The 14,026-nt window shown below is 49.8% G+C and overlaps 1 protein-coding gene across 1 annotated transcript in view; it reads left to right on the forward strand.

Moving 5' to 3' along the window:
• Nucleotides 1–12,314, forward strand: part of ITGA9 (integrin subunit alpha 9) — a gene marked incomplete at both ends in the record, with an annotated part of 279,709 nt that extends 267,395 nt beyond the window's left edge. Inside the window, 2 exons of the mRNA XM_080715880.1 lie at nucleotides 3,251–3,370; nucleotides 12,216–12,314. Of these exons, the coding sequence (XP_080572006.1) occupies nucleotides 3,251–3,370; nucleotides 12,216–12,314 (219 nt within the window). The remainder of the gene's footprint in view (nucleotides 1–3,250; nucleotides 3,371–12,215) is intronic.
• Nucleotides 12,315–14,026: the final 1,712 nt, after the last annotated feature.

Genomic DNA, 14,026 nt, shown 5'->3' on the forward strand with positions numbered 1-14,026 from the left:
CGGATGACATCACCAATAATTAATAAAAGACGAAGCATGCATTCCAGGAAGCACAAATTCCATTCTTGTGGAATTTGCCAGACTAAACCATAGCAGCTACCCGAACCGTCTCTGAATCCACAAAACCAGACCTCCAGCATGGCTTTGCTGGGTTGCAGATTTCCATGTTGCCGAGCCATCTGGGTTAACGCAGCGGCTGAGTTCACAACTGACCCCCGCAGAGCTCACAGCCTGGCTCAGCTATTCACTGTCAATGAGAAAGTTTAGCAGACTTTTATTAAGCAGCTGGATTCCGTGCGCTTTCATAGAATGGTCAGGCTCTCCCTTCCAGACCTCCATCTCTGCAGAGGAGGACACAGGAGTGTCCAGTTGCCCAAGGTCACTTCTGGGCCGAGGTTTGGGCCAGCCCTCCTCCCTCCACACCTTTCCTCTTGGTCTTAATGCCTCCACAACTTAGTGAGACTCTGTTTAAAAATTAAAAAAATAAAATAGGGCTGGGGGTGTAAGTCAGATGTAAAATGCCCCTGGGTGATTCAAGCCCTTAGTACCACAGTAAATAAATACATAAATACATAAATGGTGAAGAGTGCCGGGTCAGTGTTATGCCCAGTGGCTGCCTGGACTTGAACATGGGGCTGGACCCCTGGGCTGCAGCAATCAGAGAAGCAGAGGCAGAGTGTCAGCTGGCCTTGAGGATGGGAGCTTCCAGAAGAGGCACAGCTGAGACGAAGCCCTGTGGCTAGACCGGCTTGCCAAGAGAGATGGCGACCGCCCAGGGCTGGGACTTTGCTCCTTAGCAGGGAGGAGCTTGTGTTAGGGAGGGGAATGGAGGGATCCTTGGCAGCTGGGGACGCAGTAGATGCTTTGAACTCTGCAAATTCACGCTCCCCTGTGACCAGTAGGGCTAAAGCAAAGCTGAGTGGTGGTCTAGGATGAGCTGACCCATGCCTAAGCATTGGTTCTCTGGCAGGAGGGATTTGTTTGCCAATTTCGGTGGTGTAAACACTCCCAACACTTGGCCCATTTCAAACTACCATCACAGTGTCACGAGATGCAGGGTAGGGAAGAGATGCACACTTGGCTTTCCTGAGCTGCTAGGAGCCAGCTCCAGCCCAGTACTGAATTTCCATAGAAGTCAGAGAAACTGGCCTCACCGAGGACGGGCTTCAATTCCACGTGGCACATGGGCTTCAACTGTATACGGCACATACTGGTGTCTTTCCAAAGGAACCGAAGTCGAATACTCTAGTGACCCGTGCATGCTCATGTTTATAGCGGCACACGTCACAATAGCCAAATTATGGACCCAACCTGGGTAGCCATCAATAGATGAGTGGGTGAAGAAAGTGTCCTCTTATCAGCACAGCTTCTCCAGTGAGTTCCTTCAGTGCGTTAGGCACACCCATGAGACCCAAGAGGGACCGTGTCCCAGCCCTTGGGAGCTCACAAAGTACCGGGTAAAATGGGATTAATCAATTAATCTCACTAACACTCAGGAGTAAGTACTGTCATGCATGAGGAGGAGAGGACTCTTAAAATATAGTTTGGTGCATTGTAATTAGACTTCAGTGAGGCTTGGTGTGATAGAAACACACGTCCGCACAGCACTTGGTGTTTTTTATTTCCCGTACATGTCTTTGAGACTGGTGTTGATAACCTCATATATGTACCTAGCATTATTTGAACTGTGTGCTTCATCAAATCTCCTTTTTCCCTCCTCACGTCCCTCCCCGGTTCCCCTTCCACTGTTCTGCTATTCTACTGGCCTCTCTCCTCATTTGTCCAATGTCCCATTTCTCTCTGGCTTCTCCATACAAGAGAATACATCCGGCCCTTGACTTTCTGAGACTGGTTCATCTCACTTAGCGTGATATCCTCTAGTTCTGTTTTCTTTCCTACGAATGACATAATTTTGTTCTTTATGGCTGAGTAGAATGTCATTGTGCGTGTATCCTTTATAAGAGGACATTTTCTTTACCCATTCATCTATTCGTGGCTACCCAGGTTGGTTCCATAATTTGGCTGTTGTGACGTGCGCTGCTATAAACATGAGCATGCACGGGTCACTGTAGTATTCAACTTTGGTTCCTTTGGAAAGGTACCAAGGAATGGTATAGCTATCTGAGAAACCTCTATTCTGATCTTACATGGAGAGCATTCTTTGTTTTATTTTTTTTATTTGTTTATTTTGTGGTACTAAGGGTAGAACCCAGGGACTTTTAAACCTCTGGGCTATACTCACAGACCTATTTTATACTTTATTTGAAAACAGGGTCTCACTAAGTTGCTGAGAGCCTCACTAAGTAACTGAGGCTGGCTTCGAACCTGGGCGATCCTCCTGTCTCAGGCTCCCAAGCACGGGGATTACAAGCGTGTGCCACCACACCTGGCTGCATTCTTTGTTTTAAAACCAAAATTCTGCCGGGCGTGGTGGTGCACGCTTGTAACCCCCGCGCTTGGGAGGCGGAGACAGGAGGATCGCGCAGGTTCGAAGCCAGCGGCACTGGCCTAAGAGACCCTGTTTCCAAATTAAAAAAAAAAAAGATGTAAAAATGGGTCTGGGCGTGTAGCCCGGAGGTAGAAGGGCTTCCAAGAAACCCAGCACCACCAAAAAATAAAAAAATTAATTAATTAATTAAAAAAAAACAAAATTCATGGTAGACTGTTGTTGTCTGTTGAGTCAAGAAATAATGCTCCCTAAGGTTTTTGGGTTTTGTTTTGGTAGTACTGGGGATGGAACCCTTCTACCTCCAGGCTATACTCCCAGACCTATTTTTATATATTTTTTAAATTTGGTAACAGGGTCTCTTAAGCCAGAGAGGCTGACTTCAAACCTGCGCGATCCTCCTGTCTCCGCCTCCCAAGCGCAGGGATTACAAGCGTGCACCACCACGCCCAGCTTGCCCCTAAGTTTTTTTGTGTGTGTGTGTGATACTGGGGTTCCTAGAAGCCCTTCTACCTCTGGGCTATACTCCCAGACCTATTTTTTACATTTTTATTTGGAAACAGGGTCTCCCAAGCCAGCGTGCGCGGCTGGCTTCGAACCTGCGCGATCCTCCTGTCTCTGCCTCCCAAGCACGGGGATTACAAGCATGCACTACCACGCCCGGCCATGCCCCTAAGTTTTTCACGGTGACTTTGCCCCATTCGTGGGATTTCAATCAGGGCTGTTGTCATTACTGCCCTTTTGAGACATGGGGCTTGGGCTGGGGCTCTGATTTCGTGTGTTCACTTTGGTGTTGCCTCCTAGGTGGTCTTTGAAGCCTTGCACAACTTGGAGCCGCGTGGCTACGTTGTAGGCTGGATCATCGCCATCAGTTTGCTGGTGGGAATCCTCATCTTCCTGCTGCTGGCCGTGCTGCTCTGGAAGGTGAGTGCCGACCGCAGGGTGGGTGCGCCTCGGAAGACTCTTCCTGGTACAGGTACAGGGGAAGTCATCGTCCTCCTTAGGCAGGTCATGGAATCTGGGCTCTTCGTAAGGCCATTCACAACTGAAGATTTGGACTTTATGAGAGCCAAATACTCAGTGTCCTTCCTTCTTACCTACTCTAAGGTAACCCTGAGAGGTACCTCACCCCATCTTAACATAGGGTGTTGGGATCCTCATTCCAGAGCCAACGCAAGGAAGGATAGCAGCTGAGAGTGGGGCGGTTTGCCATTGGCCTAAAGCAAGGCTGGAAAGGGGACCACTGAGCTATTCTTTGTTCCCTTCCCCTGTGGAATATGAGAGAGATTTCTGTCCAGAAGACCCAGTCATTGAGATGGCCACTGGTCTAAGGCACGGCCTGGGCGACTCTGTCCTAGGTTCTCCCAGCCCCGTGGTGGCCGTCGGGAGCTGAGCCAGAGTGTAGAATTGCCCTGCCCCTGCCTGGCGTGGGGATGCACGCCTGGAATTCTAGTATTTGAGAGGCCAAGACAGGAGGATCGCAGGTTCAAAGCCAGCATCGGCAACTTGGAAGGCTCAGCAACTTAGCGAGACACTGTTTCAAAATAAAAATTAAATCAGTTAGGGGATGTAGCTCAGAGGTAGAATGCCCCTGGATTCAATCCCGAGTAACACACACACACACACACACACACACACACACACGCACACAGGCACACGCACACACACGCCCTGCCCCCATCACCACGGCTCACCAACTCACCTTTGGCATCTTAACTCAAGCGTCACTCTCTCCAGCTGAAAGGGGTCTGGGGGAGAAGAGCCAATGTCTGTCCTGTTTCTACTGTGTCCTTACCTCAAAACAGCCCCAGGGCTACCCCTGCGATGTCCTGACATTGAAGCCCACAGTCCCCAGTATTCAGGTCTCAGAATACGGTAGAAACAACTTAAGCTGGATAGCTTAAGTTTGGATAATTGACTTTTAGGGGATTACAAAATAATAGGTATGTGTCGATCAAAACATGCTAACATATGATTAAGGAATGTTGTGAAATGCCACAATGAGATGGCATCGTAAAATCACCATTGCGCTGTGTTGTGTTGTCTCCGATGACCTTTTCTCTGTGTATGTGGATGGAGATCGGGAATTCTCATAGGATCAAACTCATGTTTGAATAGGACGTTAGTTATGTTTTCCAGTAGTATCGTCAATATCTCTGCAAGTGAAATGCACCTAAATTTAAAACAATGGAATCCGTGATTAACCTGAAAAAAGGCGTACTAAATTCATTTCAAAAGCATATCCCAAACGTCTAGAAATATAGGGAAGGAAGTAAAGTGTCTATTGTACTTTTTTCAGATGACCAGCAAGGTCCATTGATTTGTACTGAACAGTGTTATCACCTGAGAAGGAATCTGGAGGTTGAAGAAATATATACTAAGCATATTGCTTGAAAATACGTTTACTTAGGTTCGCATGCTTTTTGGACATCCCATGCACTATTTTGCAACCTACCTTGAGTGTCTCTCCATGCCGTTAAGAGCCCGTTTCCAGCCACATCTCGAGCTGCAGGACTGCTGTTTATCCTCCCAGCCTCCGGGTGCTGCAGTGTAGGTTGCCTGCTTCTTTTCACAGTGCCACAGTGAATAACCCAGGAGCTAAGTATTTGCACAAATCCTTCCTCTGTCCTTCGAGTGAAACCGTAGATACGGAATTGCTAAGCCTTTCATTTCATGTTGCAAATCTCCCTCTAGAGAGATTAGATTCACTCTCTCATAAGCAGTGTTTCAAACGTCTTCATTTTCCGGCGCCTCTGTCTACATTGGGCAAGACTTTTTTTTTTAGATCTGCCAATTTGTTGTTTGTTTAATCTGAATCGCCAGATCGATTTTTTAATTCTCCCCTTTCTTAACTCCAGTTCCTTCCTGCTGAGAAAGCTTTTGATCTGTGGGCGGAGAACAAAGCCCGCTTAGTGTTTGGAATCTGAAAAGACAGGCTTCCTGCTGAACAGAGAGGGCTTTTGGGAAGGGGTGTGTGTGTGTGTGTGTGTGTGTGTGTGTGTGTGTGTGTGTGTTGCTTCTGTCAGTCTTTACATGGGTTCCTGAAGCAAGAGGAAATGCTTTTCTCCTCTGTGTCTGCATGTGTCTGACCAGACAGACACACAGGTCTGGGTACATCATGGCCAGGTCCTGCTCCGCGTCTTGGTGGGCAGACTCTGCTTCTGGCCACCCCAAGTGGCCTGTCTCCTGTGCACACTGCCCTGCCTGTTCCCACCTGCCATGAGCTTTGCTTTGTTGTGTTTGCTTAAAGAAAGGGTGGTTGCACAAGATGACTGTCCTGAGGTGGCCACAACCTTGAAGTCCCCACCTGAGTGGGATCTGGAATGCTGGAGCCAGACATTAACATCTGTGACAGGCTCGGAGGAACAGCAGGGTCGCTGCAGTCAGGAGCACCCTGTGTGCCGTGCCCCAGACAAAGGCTTCCATAACTCAAGGCCAGGAGGAAAGCTTTGAGGGCGCTGTTCCTGGCTTGGCTCATCAGCGAAGCACAGTGCTTCAGTTCAGCCAGCACTGACTGAACGCCAGCTCCCACCCAGGCACTGGACAAGCTGGGGTGCACCAATGGCCACACCCCTTTCTGCCCTTGAACCCCCACCATGTGAACTCGTGGATAGTAAGAGCTAAGCAATGACTGCTATGCAGGTAGAGGAGAAGGTGCCCTGGCTCCCCTCCTTCCCCCCAGGGGAGGCTGAAGGGCCAGGAGGAGGTGAGTGGCCAGAGCTGTGCCATTGCGAAGCTCAGAGCACCACTTACCCTCCGAGACCTTGAGTTTCCTCCTCTGTAAAAAGGAGCGGGCCACATCGAGCTTGACGCGGGAGGTCCTGTGGGAGAAACACTTCCCGCCCCGCTCATAGGACCTTTTCCAAATGAGGTGTCATCCAAGTCTGCACTTGGGCTGGGAGGCGAGGACAGATGGACATTCCATCCAGAGGGAAGAGGAGGCTTGTGGGAGCCGCTAGTGAGGCTTGTCATTGGAGATGGTCGTTGGGATGCAGTGAGATCGTCTTCCACCATTAAACAGACCCTGCTGGCCAGAACAAAGCCGGGACATGGAACAGCTGTAAGCAGAGCAGGGACAGGACCAACTCACCTCAAAAGAGATCTGCGACAGGTCAGGGCAGAGAAAAGGGGTCTACCTTAGAACTGGCAGGGCTTGTGGCCAGGGAGAAAAAAATAAAAAGAGTAGCAGTCTGTCCCTGTTTTTAGCTCAGACGATGGACAGGTGGCCCTAGGCTGGGGAGGAGAGTTGGAAGGTTGTTTGGAAGAGGATGAAGTTGGTGTTGGGCTTTCTAGTTGCGTGGTATCTATGGGAGACCAGAAGATTTCACTCCACTCCCAGTCCTCCCTGCCGAGCATGGAGAAGGTAACCCAAGGACATGGCTGGCCTGGCCAGCTTTCTCTTCATTCTCCAGAGCTGAATGTGCCTCACCTCAAGCATCACAGAGACCATTTTTTCAGTTGCAAAACAAACAAACAAAAAGTAGAGATCTGTTCATAGAAAGAGAATCCTAAAGATGTGTGAGCCATTACTACAGACCCCAAGGAAAACATGTACAGTGAAGCCTGGGGACGTCCAGAAATCCCCGCCCGCTGGCTTCTCTCTGCAAGCCCCTTTCCTCTCCTCTTCCGCACACCAACTTCTTGAACAAAGCATGCTATAGCTCTCTCTTCACTTACCTACACACGACAGCAAATGATGGCCTCTGGATTCACACCTCAGTGACTTCTAGCCACAGACACAAGAGGATCAGCCACTCTGACCGCCAGGTCCTCAGGTTTGGGAGAGGATCTGTCTGGTCCCTGTTGAGTCAATGTCCAGTCCTGTCAACCGTGGCTAGCGGCAGGAGTTGGCCGGGAGAGAATCCAGCTGGGTCACCCGCGTTGGACCACCTGTCTCCTATGGGCCCAGAATCTTCAGGTGGGATAGGAGAGAGATGCAGGGTGAGTGTTCTAGGAGGGGAGTTCTTGCAGGAAAGATATAAACCAGGTGGAGAGCCCAAAGGCACTTACTACAGCAGTGTCATGGTTGGCGCAATCCTCCTGTCTCTGCCTCCCAAGCTCGGGGATTACAAGCGTGTGCCACCACGCCCGGCATGAGGGGGTTTCTTTAGGAAAAAAAATCCTTCCTAAGAAGGACTGACCATACAGTGCTACTTTCTAAGAGTTTGAAGAGGGCAGCCAGAGTGTGGAATCTTTTTATTGTTTTTTATTTTTATTTTTATTATTTTTTTGTGATACTGGGGTTCCTGGAAACCCTTCTACCTCTGGGCTACACTCCCAGAACCATTATATATTGTTTATTTGGAAACAGGGTCTCTTAAGCCAGCAAGGCTGGCTTCGAACCAGCGTGATCCTCCTGTCTCAGCCTCCCAAGCGTGGGGATTACAAGCCTGCACCACCACGCCCGGCTTATGTGGAATCTTTTTAAAGACCTACAAATTCCTGAAACTTCCACTCCAGCTCTCTTGTCTACTGTGACTCTGGTGTCTACAACCTGAACCTGGTGTTTTGTATATAGCGAGCAGGGTCCAGACTCGCACTGACTACACAGGGCATCAAACCTGTGGGCCAACAGGTCTAAAGTCCAGCCCGGTATTTGACTCATGTGGGTGGTCTCTGTGCCTCCTGGCTATGACCATATTCCCTATAGAATGCCCCCCACCCTTTCATCTCAAGGGAAGCCACCTGGAGGCCCCTATAGCCAGAGCTGACCAGAGCAGGATTCCCCACATGAAGACTGGTGGCCAAGACTGGAGGGCATGATTGCGTTCACGCCCTCCTCCCTCACAGCTCTTAACAGTGTGACCTGTGGTTGTGGGCCACTGTGCGGCCTCCAGACCCAAGAGCGGCTGTCCCAGAAAAGTGTGGCGTGAACGCAATCCTTGCACAGTACTGAATGCAGAGCGAGGCCGCTGGCTGTGCCCTGGTCCCTGCTGGGTGTCAGGTCCTGGGCAGAGGGACAGAGACCAACAACAGAGCCCTTGTGAACTCTCAGACACCTCTGAGAAAGACACCTAAGTGACCAGACGCAGGGGCTGAGAGCAGGAAGTAACCAGGGACCCCGGCTCCCTCCTACATGCACCGTAGGCCTGATTAGAACAGAAACCCCTTCAGGGGTCAGCGAGTGCCTCAGCCAGCCTCTCCCCTGACTTGCCTCTGTAGCTCCCTCGGGAACCTTCCAGAAGGCCCTCTGCTGGCACCCCAGGGGGCTCCAGGCCTGGCTCCCACACAGAATCCACAGTGCAGCCCCGCGCTAACCAGACCCTTCTTCAAATACTGAAATGGATCCTAACCAGCCTCCCCAAAGCGGAGACGCTGGGAGACATCATTTAAATTTTATGTGCGAGGACTACATAGCCGGCCAAACCACCCTGCAGGAAGAAAACTTTGAAATCCGACACCCTTTTACGGGAGAAAAATCCGAATGAGCCCCAAATGAGCCCCCTTTCTTTTCCTTCAGACCCCAACTGGGTTTGAAGACGCCGGGGCCTTGGTCGGGCCTGGGCCTAAAGGCCAGTTTATGAGGAAAAAGCTGAATTGCTCAGAGGTGCAGCCAGCAGGACAGCCTCCTGTGTGACTTACACCTTAAAGAAACTCCTTCAAGTTGGGTACACTGGTGTATGCCTATAATCCCAGTACTTGGGAGTCTGAGACAGGAGGATTGCAGGTTCAAGGCCAGCCTGGGCCACTTAGTGAGGCCCTCAGCAACTTAATGAAACCCTGTTTCAAAATAAAAAGGGTAGCCAGGCGTGGTGGCTCACGCTTGTAATCCCTGTGCTGGGGAGGTGGAGACAGCCCAGCCGCTCTGGCTTAAGAGACCCTGTTTCCAAAAAATAAAAAAGTATAAAATAGGTCTGGGCATGTAGAAGGGTTTCCAGGAACCCCAGTACCACAGATAAATAAATAAATAAATAAATAAATAAATAAATAAATAAATAAATAAATAAATAAATAGGTAGCTCTCAGCTAGAATGACCCTGGACTAAATACTCACTACAAGTAAATGAAAGAAAGAAGGGAGGGAAGGAAAGAAAGAAAAGCCTTCAGGCTGGGCCCAGTGACCCATGCCCATGATCCCAGGTCTTGGGAAGCTGAGACAGAAGGATCTCAAGTTCAAGACTAGCCTCAGCAACTTAGCAAGACCCTGCTTTAAAATATAAAGGACTGCCGGGCGTGGTGGCACACGCTTGTAGTCCCAGCATTCAGGAGGCTGAGACAGGAGGATCACAGTTCGTGGACAGCCTCAGCTACCTAGTGAGGTCCTCTGCAACGCAGTGAGACCCGGTTTCAAAACAAATAATAAAAATAGGGCAGGGGGTGTAGCCCAGAGGTCAAATGCCACTGGGGTTCCATCCCCAGACCCGCAAAAATAAATAAATAAATAAAATATAAAGGACTAGTGGTATAGTTTGAAGGTAGAATACCCCTGGGTTCAACCCCGACTTCCATAAATAAATAAGAAAGAGAAAGAGGGAAGGAGGGAGGGAAGAAACACCTTCAAGCTGGGCATGTAGGCTTATGCTTATAATCTGAGTACTTGGGAGGCTGTGACAGGAGGGTCACAGGTTCAAGGCCAGCCTGAGCCACTTAGTGAGGCCCTCAGCAACTTAGCAAGATCCTGTTTCAAAAAAAAAAAAGGTTTGGGGTATAGCTTAGAGATGGAATTCCTCTGGGTTCGATCTCCAATACCCAAAGAAAAAGAAAGACTTTCAACTCATTATGCCAACCAGCTGAGCCCTGCGCAAAGAGAGCGAAGATCATTGTGGGGTGTGGGGGGGGGGGTGGACAGGCTGAGACAGGAGGGACACAGGTTCAAAGCCAGCCCCGGCTACTTAGTGAGGCCCTCTGCAACTTAGCGAGACCCTATTTCAAAATAAAGAATAAAAAATAGAGCTGGGAGTATAGCTCAGAGGTAGAATGCCCCTGGGTTCCATCCCTAGTAACACAAACACACACACACACACACACACACACACACACACACACACACTTGAAAATCTACTTCTGGGGATTGGCAGTGAGAATGTGTAAGGTCTGGCAGCTCCTCCATGGATTACCAGGGTTATCACCTCGCCTCAAAGCAGCCTGTGCAAGCTACCCTTGCTCCTCCAGAGGGAAGGATGGCCGGCAGATGCACCCGCACAGATATTCTGGCCCACCCCCTCCCACGCTGCCTTTGGAACTGTGTGCCAAAGATGTGCGCCGGCAGGGGTTTGTTTATGTTTGGGAGTAAATATTGGTCTGATGCCACGTTATCGACATCTCAGGACGCAGACATGCTATGTAAATAGTGGAGCCACTGAAGAGAGCCGTAAACATGAGGCCGCAAAGTTAGTCCAAAGAAGGACTTTGTCCGAGGACCTCGGAACAGCTGTCCAGGAAGCAATCCAGAGTTCAGTGGGGGCGGGGGCTCTGGAGCAGGCGGGGAGGAGGAGGGGGCATCGCAGGGCTGGACGCCCTCCACTCCATCAAGTTGCATCTCCTCCGCCTCCCACGGGGCTCCCAATTAGGGGAAATAATTAGGATAAATCTGCTGTTTGCCTAGGAGTTTTCCGGCAAACTTTTTTTTTTTTTTTTTTTTTTTGGTACTGGGACTGGAACCCAGGGGCATTCTACCTCCGAGCTGCACCCCCAGCCCTATTTTTTATTCTTAATTTTGAAACTGGGTCTCACTGAGTTGTAAAGGGCCCCATTAAGTAGCTGAGCTGTCCTTGAACGGCAATCCTCCTGTCTCAGCCTCCTGAATGCTGGGATTATAAGCATGCATGACCATCTCACCTGGCTCTGGCAAACTTTTAATACAAGATTATATCAGAAATCCATGTGTGTCTGTCAGGGTTGCTCAGGGAGCTGCTTTTGGAGGCTGTGGGACCCCATTAGGACCAGAAAGCACACCACCTCCTTGGCCCCCAGTCTTGCAAAGATTGGCATGGGCCTCCTTCTCTAGAGTTCCTGTGTTTCTTCTGCTACAGACAGAGCAGTTATAAACAGAGCCTCTTGCCGGGCATGGTGGCACACGCTTGTAATCCCCACACTTGGGAGGCAGAGACAGGAGGATCGCGCAGGTTTGAAGCCAGCCGCGCGCGCTGGCTTAGGAGACACTGTTTCCAAGGGAAAAAAATGTAAAAATAGGTCTGGAAGTGTAGCCCAGAGGCAGAAGGGCTTCCAGGAACCCCAGTACCACCAAAAAATAAAAATAAAATAAAATAAAATAAACAGAGCCTCTTGCCCCTTGAGCAGCAGAGCAGGCGCTGGAAGGTTCCAGAAAAAGCTCGGGGAACCCTTGATTCCAGAGGGGCTGCTGCAGTAGCAACTTCAAGCCCTCGTTTGTTCCCTTCTGGATCCTCAATATGAGCTTCACTGGCAGCAAAACAGACTCAGCCGGCACCTCTGCAGCCGAAGTCAAGCTCTTCTTTTGATAGAAAGGACGTAACTCTATTCTCACAGACAGCTAGCGCCTCTTGGGATTAATCTGCTATGGAAAGCCAGATAAGCTTAGGAAACATCAGGCCCCTGGATTTCTCCCCCACCAGAGTTACCACTTCATTAACTGTCCTTCCATATGTTGTGACTCTCTAGAAGAAAGAATGCAAATATCTTCCCAATTTATGTGACCATGAGACCTTTTCTCGTTCCTAGACGCCTCTGAGTAGCCTCTTGGTAACTAGGGCTTCCCCAGTCCCCGTCTGAGGAACTGGGTGCCGTCAGAATCACGTCAGCCACTTCTCCCAGCGTGACTAACCCAACCCCTCCCTTCTCTGCCTTGCAGATGGGCTTCTTTCGCCGGAGGTACAAAGAAATCATTGAAGCTGAGAAGAACAGGAAAGAGAACGAAGACAGTTGGGACTGGGTCCAGAAAAAACAGTGACCTGCCGCACCCAGCACCCTCCCGTGACCCAACCACTACCCTGTCGCCCGTGACCTTTGGATCTTCCATATCTGGAAGAAGAAGAAGAAAAAAAGAATCTCCAGATTTTTCGGAGGCCCACTGATGCTGTTCGTGTCCTCAAGGTGTCAAGCCCGGGTGGCCGACGGAGGCCACCCCTCTGGCCAGGTCCCGTGACCTTTCGAAGATGAACTCTGAACTTTGGAGCCACAGAGCCCAGGGATATTTATGGATGCAACGTGCGTGGTCAACCCTCAGGGGAAAACTTGTTACCTAAAAGTATTTTTATAAATATAAGCCTTTTATACTGATCATGTCTTTATATTTGTATCGATGTTTTTATTATTTCTATTAAATATTAGCTATTATAATTCACTCAAGCACTGATATCTGGCCCGAAATCTTGGAAGTATACCTACCTGTATACGAATGGCAAACAATAGAAATGTTATTGTACTTTTTGGAACTTGCTGTTAAAATATATATATATATATATATATATATGAAGAGAGAAAGAGAGAGACTTGCTGATAAACTGAAGAAACCTCGGGAAACTAATCCGCCCAGTGAGCCACACCGTGGAGACTGTGGATGTGTTGAGATCCCCAAAGACCCTTCACATCTTTATTGCCCGGAGTCAAGTTTTGGAGTCCTGTGCAAAAGAACTGTGAGTGCTTTTTCAGAGGCTCCGTCCAGTGGAAGATCCCCGACAGGAACTTGGCTGGAAAGCCTGATTCCCAGCCCTGAGCCTGCTCTGCTTCACCCAGCAGACATCTCACCCTCCTTCCCAGAGGGAAGCTTGGAGCAACGCCAGCCGGTCATCTGGTAAACCTCGTGAAGGCTGTCCTCCAGGACCGAGTGCACCGGAGGCCACACACCACGGGACTAAACGGTGTCCCCAGCAGAGACTTGCATCTTTTCGTGGTCATTTTAGCGTGGAGGTCTCCTTTTCCTACCACTCTTCTGGCTCAACTTGCAGTAATTGTCCATACCTTCCTAGAGACCAGTCAACCATCGTTTTTCAATGAATAGTGGTATCATAGGTATTTTAGGCAGGATTCCTACGAACCCTGAAACAAGGATTTGTGTGCAGGTAACTTATTCAGGAAGCGTTTACCAAGGAGCTGTCAGTAAGGGCACAGGGCAGGGGAGGAAGCCAGGCAGAGGCGCCCTTGCAGGTTAAGTTATGCCCCTGTTACAGAGCCGGGGGCAGCAAACTGGGCTTTTGTATTCCCATACCCCGAGGGAGGTATATGGCTCTCTCCTCTACTGGAGAACTGCAGGTGCAGCCTCAGCTGGGAGGACACAGAAGTGATGCATGGGAATCTGAGCAGAGAACTACCCTGCGTGAGCAAATGCAGAGTCCCGGGCTCTGGTATTGAAGCTCTCTATTTGACGGCACTTGGTATCCGATGCACTGTGGTGCCCAGGGTTGGTGCAGTGTGCTTTTCTAAGAGGGCCCTGGGGATGGATGGGGCATGCCCATCACTGTGCCTGGCCCCTAGTTGAACACCTAGTTGAACACCAGTAGCTGTTAGCAGCAGCAGCACGGGGCTAAGCGCAGTCTGAATGCACTTACCACAGCCTGCTACAGCCCTGGCTACATGCAGATGGTATCAATTGGGAAGTCATGCACAAGACCAAGGGTCTTTCTTATAAGACCCTACTTACTAGACACTAACATAAGGGGCGTA

The sequence above is a fragment of the Muscardinus avellanarius genome (assembly GCF_963383645.1).
Source record: "Muscardinus avellanarius genome assembly, chromosome: 18".
In the NCBI taxonomy this organism is placed as follows: domain Eukaryota; kingdom Metazoa; phylum Chordata; class Mammalia; order Rodentia; family Gliridae; genus Muscardinus; species Muscardinus avellanarius.